At 42.5% G+C, this 8,597-nt stretch overlaps 1 protein-coding gene across 1 annotated transcript; it reads right to left on the reverse strand.

Moving 5' to 3' along the window:
- Nucleotides 1–5,313: 5,313 nt before the first annotated feature.
- Nucleotides 5,314–6,949, reverse strand: nkx2.1 (NK2 homeobox 1). The gene is made up of 2 exons (XM_076157690.1): nucleotides 6,583–6,949; nucleotides 5,314–6,008 (listed from the first exon to the last, which is right to left on the reverse strand). The coding sequence occupies exons 1-2, from the start codon at nucleotides 6,947–6,949 to the stop codon at nucleotides 5,314–5,316; spliced, it is 1,062 nt and encodes a 353-aa protein (XP_076013805.1).
- Between the last annotated feature and the right edge of the window lie 1,648 nt (nucleotides 6,950–8,597).

An 8,597-nucleotide genomic window follows, 5' to 3' on the forward strand; every position in this document is an offset into this window, starting at 1 on the left:
TGAGTATTATTTTATCTTTACATCCAATGCTTTTTCTTAATCTTTTTAACTACTGTTGACAAAGCAATATGTGTTGATGTCATTATTTGGAATAGACTATAGATTTGTGAATCCCATTGAATTCACAAGTCTATAGGAACATTCATCTAATTTCATTACACACATGATATTTCAATCCATATCTATGCAGATGACACTCACCTTCATCACCTGTTAGAGTCTGATTATCTGAATACTACTTAGCATTTTACCATCATATTCTGATACTAAGTCAGTAAGTTCCACGTTTAAATTTTAGGATTTCATGTGAACTAACAAAGTTATTGTTTGCGCCTCAAAACACTATGTCTCTCTCTATGTTTACTCCAAACTGACTTCTCTTGTTTGAGCTTATGGGTACTTCATATTTAATTGTATGAAATGTCACTTATTTGTGTAACATACCATATAGCACACAATGTATACTCAACTTACAACAAAGTCAGCAAAGTCTGATTTAATGGACCAAAATGTGTTCTGCCCTGTCGAGCACATTTTCCTGGGCGGTCACTTCCAAGAGTTATTTCACATCAGTTTACTCAACTTTGCCCAAGTTCTTTTTAGGTTAAGATCCTAATTGAACAGCTGTCCATCTTCCCCTTACATACATATTTATATAATTTAAGAGCTGTGGAAAGCACAAATCTAACATGTTTAAACTTTTTTTTTTTTTTTTAGATCTGTCAGTCATCACTGTGTTTGAGGTAATTTAGCCACCAACAAACCGTCTCACGTGTAGAGTTCCATCCTCATCTTTGAAATCTGCATTTAAAAACAACTGGCTGTAATTCTGTTTATCAAATGAACGCAATGCCCTAATAAACATACAAACCTATCGAAATACAGGGAACAAAGTCATAAATAAATAGGCCTTATTGGTTTAATAAGCATTTTGCACGCAGGTTGCTGTGTTAAAAGTTGCAGCTGATCGCCTCTTGCACCCACCATTGATAACACAGGAGCAGGTTTTTACTTGCGTTGAATGGGGTTTGATTGAAATAAACATGTAGTCACTTCAAATCAATGAAGACATGAATAGAAGTTAACACATTTTAGGTCAACAGGCGTCTGACGGGAATTTAAATGTTGAACTTTTCGTCACTGAATGTAAAATTGAGATGTCAAGCCTTCCTACTGATGTGCCCTTGAGCAAAACGCCGAAAACGCCATTGTTATAATCCCAGCTATAAACAGGAACAACACCGAAACGTTTCTTCTCTCTTTGCCTTGGATATAAAATCCACACAGAGGTGTTTCAGGCGTTTTGTATATTGTAAATAACATTACAATTTCGACAAATAACGGGGAAATTTCCACCGGAAGAAACAAAAACAGATGGAAAAAAAATGCGCTTTGTGCATCAGAGAGTGAAAAAAAGGCTCCACTCAGCGAGCTCTGAATGCTGCATTTCATGCCTGCAACAATTATGCTGAAAGGTCAAGTATTACAGCATCTTGTGCTCCGCTTTGCATGCAAAGTATTCCAGTTCAGAATGACCCTCGTTTGCGCTCTTTGCACAATGGCTTGAAGAAGCAGATAAGCGCAGGACAATTAAAGATTTTTGCTGTTACTCGACAATAACATTTACCAAAGGGGGTGATTGCAGTTGCTGCGTAATTGTGCTATTTGTGATGCACGTAAATGCCTCATAGGCCCCGCTGAGATGAAACGAGCAGGGAACTTCAAAATAAGACGACAAACGTAGCAAAATGTATTATATAGTATGAAGCAAATGATGATTAAAAATGTTTCCTCTCTTCGTTTGCTTGCTAAAAACATTTTTCATGACCTACACAATAATTACACCGAGAGTGCTTGTTTGAATATATGCTGGTTTGCGCAAACTTAATATTTCGTTTATCTGTTTATCTTTTTTTTCTCTGCTTTCATTCGCACATGTAACTTTAACATTCACTCCGCCTTACTTGTTTCTCAGTATTTAATTTCTTCCCGTTTATTAGTTTATTTTGCGTCCTTGAGGGGCGTTTCTATTTCAGCACCGCGGACAGCACCCAAACTCGCCTGTTGCGCCTTAATAAGACAACAACTTTTTTTTTTTTTAAAACAACAAAGCTTTGTGTCTTAGAATCCAGGACGAAATACACTCCTAAGGGATTTTACTGCGTCTACATTACGTGTTTGTTTATTTGTCATAATTGCTTGCATGTTAATCCCTGTTATTCTCCTCTGAGGCTGCATGTGACCTAATTTCCTATATTATTGATTATTGAATTCTAATCCAATATTGCATAACACATTTCAGTTTGGAATCTGCTGTCACGGTTTATAAGCATTTACAAAATCTCACGTATTACCTTTTTATTCCTATTGAATTACTATACAGTTTATTGACAGGCCTTGGTTGCATAATTGTCAAGTTTAGTGAGAAAGCAGGAAATGAATTATATAATCTAGAATGCGTCATAGGATTAAAAAAAATATTTGTGGATTCCATTTTTCCTTTTTGAAATTTATCTTTTAAGATGAGTCAACCTTGAGGTCAATACAACAGAAATCCTCGGCTCCCAAGTGAAGAAAATGGAATGAATTGGATCCCCATGCATCCTCTTAAACTGGTCGCTCAGTAATCTCCCTTTGAACCCATGTCAACTCTTATTATGCGGCGTTATTGATACATAAAATACAGGAGGCGCAGTTGCAGGTGGTACTAAATGTTATTCCAAAGTGACTGGGAGGCAAACAAGGCGAATAAAATTCCGCAGCCACGGCCCCTAACTCAAATATGATTACCTTGAGATTAGGGACTAATTGCTCGGGGTTGATGGAGACCAGCTCGCCATAAAAGCAGGAGGACTTGGGGAAGGACTTGGGGAATCGCACCGCGGGTCTGTATAAAAGAGCGCGATGAGAGCACACACGTTTCCAACAAGTCGTTCTCAACAGCTACAAGCGCGGCACAAAGACCACACACCGCGCCAAAGACATGTTAATGTAATCCCGAACAAAACCACGCCGATGCAAGAAAACAACTTAACAGAAGATATAGAGTCTGATGCTGGTGAGGTTTCACTTTAAAAAGTCCCAAAAGGGATGAAGGAGGAGGAGGAGGAGGGGGAGGGGGGGGGATTAACGGGACACAAACATATAGAAAACAGGCCGGGGGGTTGGGGGGCGGGAGATGGAAGAAGTTGCACGTTTAACAAGTCAAATCAATACAACATATAGAATCTAACTCCAACATCCTGTCTGCGGTGATTCCAACTCAAAAATACGGAAGCCTGGAGGTGTTTCCTTAACGGTTTTGCCCAAAGAGGAGCGCGCGATAAAGCTCCAATACATGACACGAGGGCAGGAAATGAGATTATTTCACGCATGCAGGTCAAAATGCTAATTCGATTATATAGAGAATAACAGTGCAGAATAGAGGATGAGCGAGGAATTATAGAGTTAAAATGAGACGGAAAAGCTTTGACCCACTATAGGAGCGTCATTTTGTCTTCAGTACAGGCCGGAGAGGAGACTGAGTTTGGCGGGTGTGATGATGAAGAAGAAGAGGGTGGGTCACAATCCACACATGGGAAGAAGGGAAGAATGGTGGTCCAAGAATTTTGTTTGTTTTTTTTAAGTAAAGGGAATCAGCAAAATCGCACCAAGGAGATTATTTTTGCTTTGAAAAATAAAAAGTCTACAACTGGAAAAAATATTCTACATTAAAAAAAATGTATCGTAGCATTATGTGTAAAAAAAACAACGACAAGAAATTCCGCTGAAATCAATCGATCATACATATCACAGCAATAATCTGACGCCGTCAATCGAAAAAAATCTAAATCACGTCCCCTGTCGCTCAGCAACCACATTATTTACTATTCCTGACCTGCTGTGTAACTCTAATAAGTGATGATGATTATGGTGATGATGAAACACGCTAAAAAACAAAAACACTGGAATTCAGGTGAGGTGAATCGCTTGGATCCGTCCCGGCTTGTTATTGATACTATACACACACAAACTTTCCTTTCAGTCCCTTGATTGATTATTGATGAAGCCGCGTTATTTGAGAAGAATACCTCGGTGTTTGCGCAGGGATTTTTATCGATAAGCTGCCCTCTTTGAAAGTCGTTGGTGTTTGATGTTGTCAGCCGAGGCCTCGCCTTTCTGACTCACACCACACACACACAGACACACACACATAAAGGCTGCGTTTACTCTGCAGGGCAGTTTTGCGTGGGCTGAGACGATAAGGCTGTGGTGTGTGTGTGTGTGTGTGTGTGTGTGTGTGTGTGTGTGTGTGTGAGTGAGATCTGTGATCTGTGATCTGTACGGGGGGACAGAGAAGGTAAAACAGGCCGTGGTGCGTTTAAGTGTCATGTCAGAAGAAGAGTCCGAGTGTTGATACAGCGTTTAGTCTTGACGCTTTGCCAAGCTTGAACCAATTTGGCAAAATGGAGTGTGTGTAGTTCTTCAGCTGATCCATTTATAAACGTAATCACGCGCGTACAAAATAATCACTAAACGTCCATAAATATACCGCGAAATGACACACAACTGATCTAATAATATTAATAATAATTTCGGATGTTCTGCATATTTACTGACATATTTCACAAAAGCTTAGCTGTCTTGTTTCCATAATTTATTAATAGGACTGTTTTGTAGTAAGTCAAATATCTATATAAGTTACAAAGAAATAAAACGTACAAATACCAATGAAACGACAACAAACCGGCAAGAGCGTCAAAAACTTTGTACAACAGAGAGCTAAAAGTCAAACCTTTTACAGAAATATACAAACTAGATCTACGCTTACATTAAATTCTATTATAAACCAGAGCCATCTGTGTGTGTGTGTGCGTGTGTGTGTGTGTGTGTGTGTGTGTGTGTGTGTGTGTGTGTGTGTGTGTGTGTGTGTGTGTGTGTGTGTGTGTGGAGGGCGTGGGGGTGGTGGGGGAGTTCGAAAGCACCCATATACAGCAAAACAGAAGGGTGCCATGGTGGGTGCTCAGGTTCACTTTTAGCCCAACTAAACCCCACAGCAGAGTCTTCTTTTGTCTCAATATAATTTACATAAATAATTCCCAAGATTTTTGCATTTTCACATCCAGAGTGTTATTTTGTCTTCCGTCCATAGTCTCACTTCCTTCCAGCAGGGACACTTTGGAGCGTTGGAGCCTTGACGCGCGGCTCTCGCGTTCAAAAATGCGCACATTTTTACACTGAATCTCGTCTTGAAATCAAAGCGTCTCTTTATGTTTCGTTTTCGTTTCGCGTTTAAATAAAGATGAGTTCAAGAAATCATGGCCGGTGTTCTTGTCACCACGTCCTGCCGTATAACAGGGCCGAACACTGCAGGGCCGAGCCGTACTCTGCTCCGGGGGAGTTCAGGTGGGAGAGCCCGGCCACTTGGCTCTGGAGTGACGGCGGACTGGAGGAGTGCTGCGCCAAATCTGGAGAGTGACCCGTGCTGCCCATCTGCTGGCTCTGGTGCTGCCCGAGACCGGACGCGGACACGTTGTTGGACATGATCATGACGTTGCCGCCTTGTTGGTGGTGGTTCGGCGCGGAGGACGTCGGCGTGTGGCCGCTTCCCTGACACGGTTTCCCGTCTTTCACCAGCACCGGCACGGCCACCCTACGCGGTGACTGCTGCTGCTGTTGCTGCTGCTGCTGCTGACAGGAGCCGCCGTCCTGCTGCATCTGCTGCTGGGACACTTTGTCCTTCGCCTGCCTCTTCATCTTGTACCGGTGGTTTTGGAACCAGATTTTCACCTGCGTCGGGGTGAGGTGGATCATGCTCGCCAGGTGCTCCCTCTCCGGCGCAGAGAGGTATTTCTGCTGCTTGAAGCGTCGTTCCAGCTCGTAGACCTGCGCCTGGGAGAACAGGACTCGCCTCTTCCTCCTCGGGGTGCTGGACAGGGAGCCCATACCTTTACCCACGTCTGCCAGGGAGCTCAGGCTGCCCATGCTGCCCATGTTCATGCCTGACGAGGAGCCCATAAATCGAGAAACTGTGAAAGTGAAACAAAAAGTACAATGAAGCCACAAATTTCAACATCAACAACAACAGGTGGAAAAATAAAATAGTTTTTGTCTGCACGCGTCTAAAACATTGTTATCAGCCCTGACATCCATATTGACACACTGACAGTTATATTGTGAAACTAAACAGGATTCATACACAAAAATACAAAATCCCAACCTCTCTCAAAGTCTGTTTATGGATTTCATGTAGTGGTCTTTTTAACAAAATCTCAAGAAGCAAATTTTGAAAATATTTGTCCCCTGATTAGTTTTACCATTGAGTTAAACGAATAAGATATGTAGAGATATTTTCTTATTCCTCCTAAATAAACGCACATAGCTACAGATGCGTGTGGCGATTTTGCTTGATCTTTGCTCTGATAATTTAAAATAAACTTCCAGATATGAAATTTGATGCCGAACGCACCACACACACCATCAATACATAATCAACTCAAACAAGCTTAGAAATACAGCAAAATCCCGGTTTCCCCTCGCATACGGATCTGATAACCGACCCCGGGAGTCAAAGAGCGGCAGGTGCATGGCGGCTGTACTCACTAGTGGAGAAGCGCGGGTCCGGGTTGGGTCCGTACCAGCCGGTGGCCGTGGCGCTGCCCCTCATGCCGTCCTGGTAGGACGGCAGGTCGCCCATGTTGCCCAGGTTGCCGTTGCAGTAGCCCCCCATGGCCGTGTGTGACAGCTGAGAAACACCTGCCGCCGTCATGTGGTAAGCCGCAGACACAGTCCCATTGTGGCCCATGTGGTGCTGCTGCATCGCCGCCTGAGAGACCTGCGGCTGCCGGTAAGAAGTGAGAGGTGCCCCCAAGTTGTTATTCTCCATACTTACTTTCTTATAGCTCTCCTCGAGGGGACTCAAGATATCGGAAACTGAAAAAGGAGTCGTATGCTTAGGGCTCATCGACATTGTTCTGGGGCTGGAGAGGGAGAAATTAGAAGGCAAGGCAATCTCTCCTTCTCTTTTTTTTTTTTTTCTCTTTTTTTGGGGGAGACCAAAGCCGCTCCGGTTCCTGTTGTCTCAACGTCGATCCCGGTAGATGAACACGTAGGAGAGCGCCTCAAGTCCGCCTTAATTGGATTGAGTGGGAGCTCGGTGCTGGCTTTGGTTTGTTTTAGCTGGGTGCCAGGTTTAAGGCTACCATCAGAGGCGGGGCATCGGCAACAATACAAAAACAGCTCTAGCCTCCTCTCCTGCCGGCGTAATTTCACTTAGAAGACATGTGCTCCCCTCCCACTAACAATAACACGCCGCGCCGTGCAGCATGAGCATAAACGCGCATAGATACATTTATATATATGTTTATACATATATATATACAGTATAGCGGCTCCAGTGCCACATTGCAGCCCGGGAGGGGAGTTTGGTGACTTGTTGCGGTCGCGGGCTGCACCTTTGGGATCGTAGTGACCAAAATACGCTTTATTAACTGTAGTGATGTTTACGAGGACCTCTTGATGAAAGGAGGCCTATATGGACTTGAGAGTTGGAGAACCACTCCTCAGTTGAACTACTGACTTTTAATGGCCATGAGAGGCCTCCAGTGATTGCGGGATTGTTTGTGTTATGCCTTATCGTACTCAGACATGCAAAAGTGCACTTGCAGGGGAGGGGAAATTGACTGATACTGATAAGTAAATAAATACACATCCGCGTGTTAAGTGGCTGCGTCAATGATTAACCCCCGTTTTTTCCTTTCCTTTTTGATATCATTGGACGCATGTGGCGCGCTACCTAAATTCAGACGCACACACACACACACACACACACACACACACACACACACACACACTCATGTAAGAGAGACCCAGTAAAGAAGAAAATAGAATCTGGAGTAGAAGAGGCTCTCATGTTGAAGTTAACGGTGTTGAAGGACTCTCCTGGAGCACAACGCCAGGTAGCCCTCACCACCGCGGCTTGCCTTAATGCTTCAAGGAGCAACGAGACTTTAACTCCATCATATTTTTCGTTTTTTTTTTTTCTCTTAATTGACGCGGATAAAGCTTCTGGCTTCCTCCAACCGGCTGCGAAGTTGACAGCAGACGTTCATTTCTTTGCTTAAACGCGTGCCACTCTGCGCTTTTACGCACGGTTACGCACAGCACAGCTTTGGCTTTTGGTGAGCAAAGGCAAATTAAAGAAATAGAGGGATTTAAACAGGTATTGTACGGCCTATCATTATTATTATTATCATTATTATTATTATTATCATTATTATTATTATTATTATTATTATTATTATTATTATTATTATTATTATTATTATTCGGATATAATTTTTAAACATTTAACCAGCACTTAGTTATACAATTTTATTCATTGAAATATGACGTAATATATGACGTAATAACGACAAATCTAAGTGATTGAAAATCTATGTTTTTCCTTAGTCTGCTCTCCTTTTACAGTAACATATGTAAAATATGTATTATTGTCTTTATTACACAATCGATCTGGATGCAGGATGAGATATAACCATATGTAGAAACATAAGCAAATGTAATGTTCATCTGTTGGGTTTGAGTCTGTGTCTGCGGGTCTCTAAGCAGCAGCAGCA

The sequence above is a fragment of the Genypterus blacodes genome, unplaced genomic scaffold (genome assembly GCF_046128005.1).
Source record: "Genypterus blacodes isolate CSIRO-AG114 ecotype Tasmania unplaced genomic scaffold, CSIRO-AGI_Gbla_v1 ptg000073l_1, whole genome shotgun sequence".
In the NCBI taxonomy this organism is placed as follows: Eukaryota; Metazoa; Chordata; class Actinopteri; order Ophidiiformes; family Ophidiidae; genus Genypterus; species Genypterus blacodes.

Bases quoted from the DNA above. Each gene is read 5' to 3' on its own strand.
- nkx2.1 (XM_076157690.1), bottom strand. From the start codon at position 6,949: ATGTCGATGAGCCCTAAGCATACGACTCCTTTTTCAGTTTCCGATATC. The intron at 6,009-6,582 runs GTGAGTACAGCC...TCACTTTCACAG, and splicing joins GGACCCGCGCTTCTCCACTA to TTTCTCGATTTATGGGCTCC.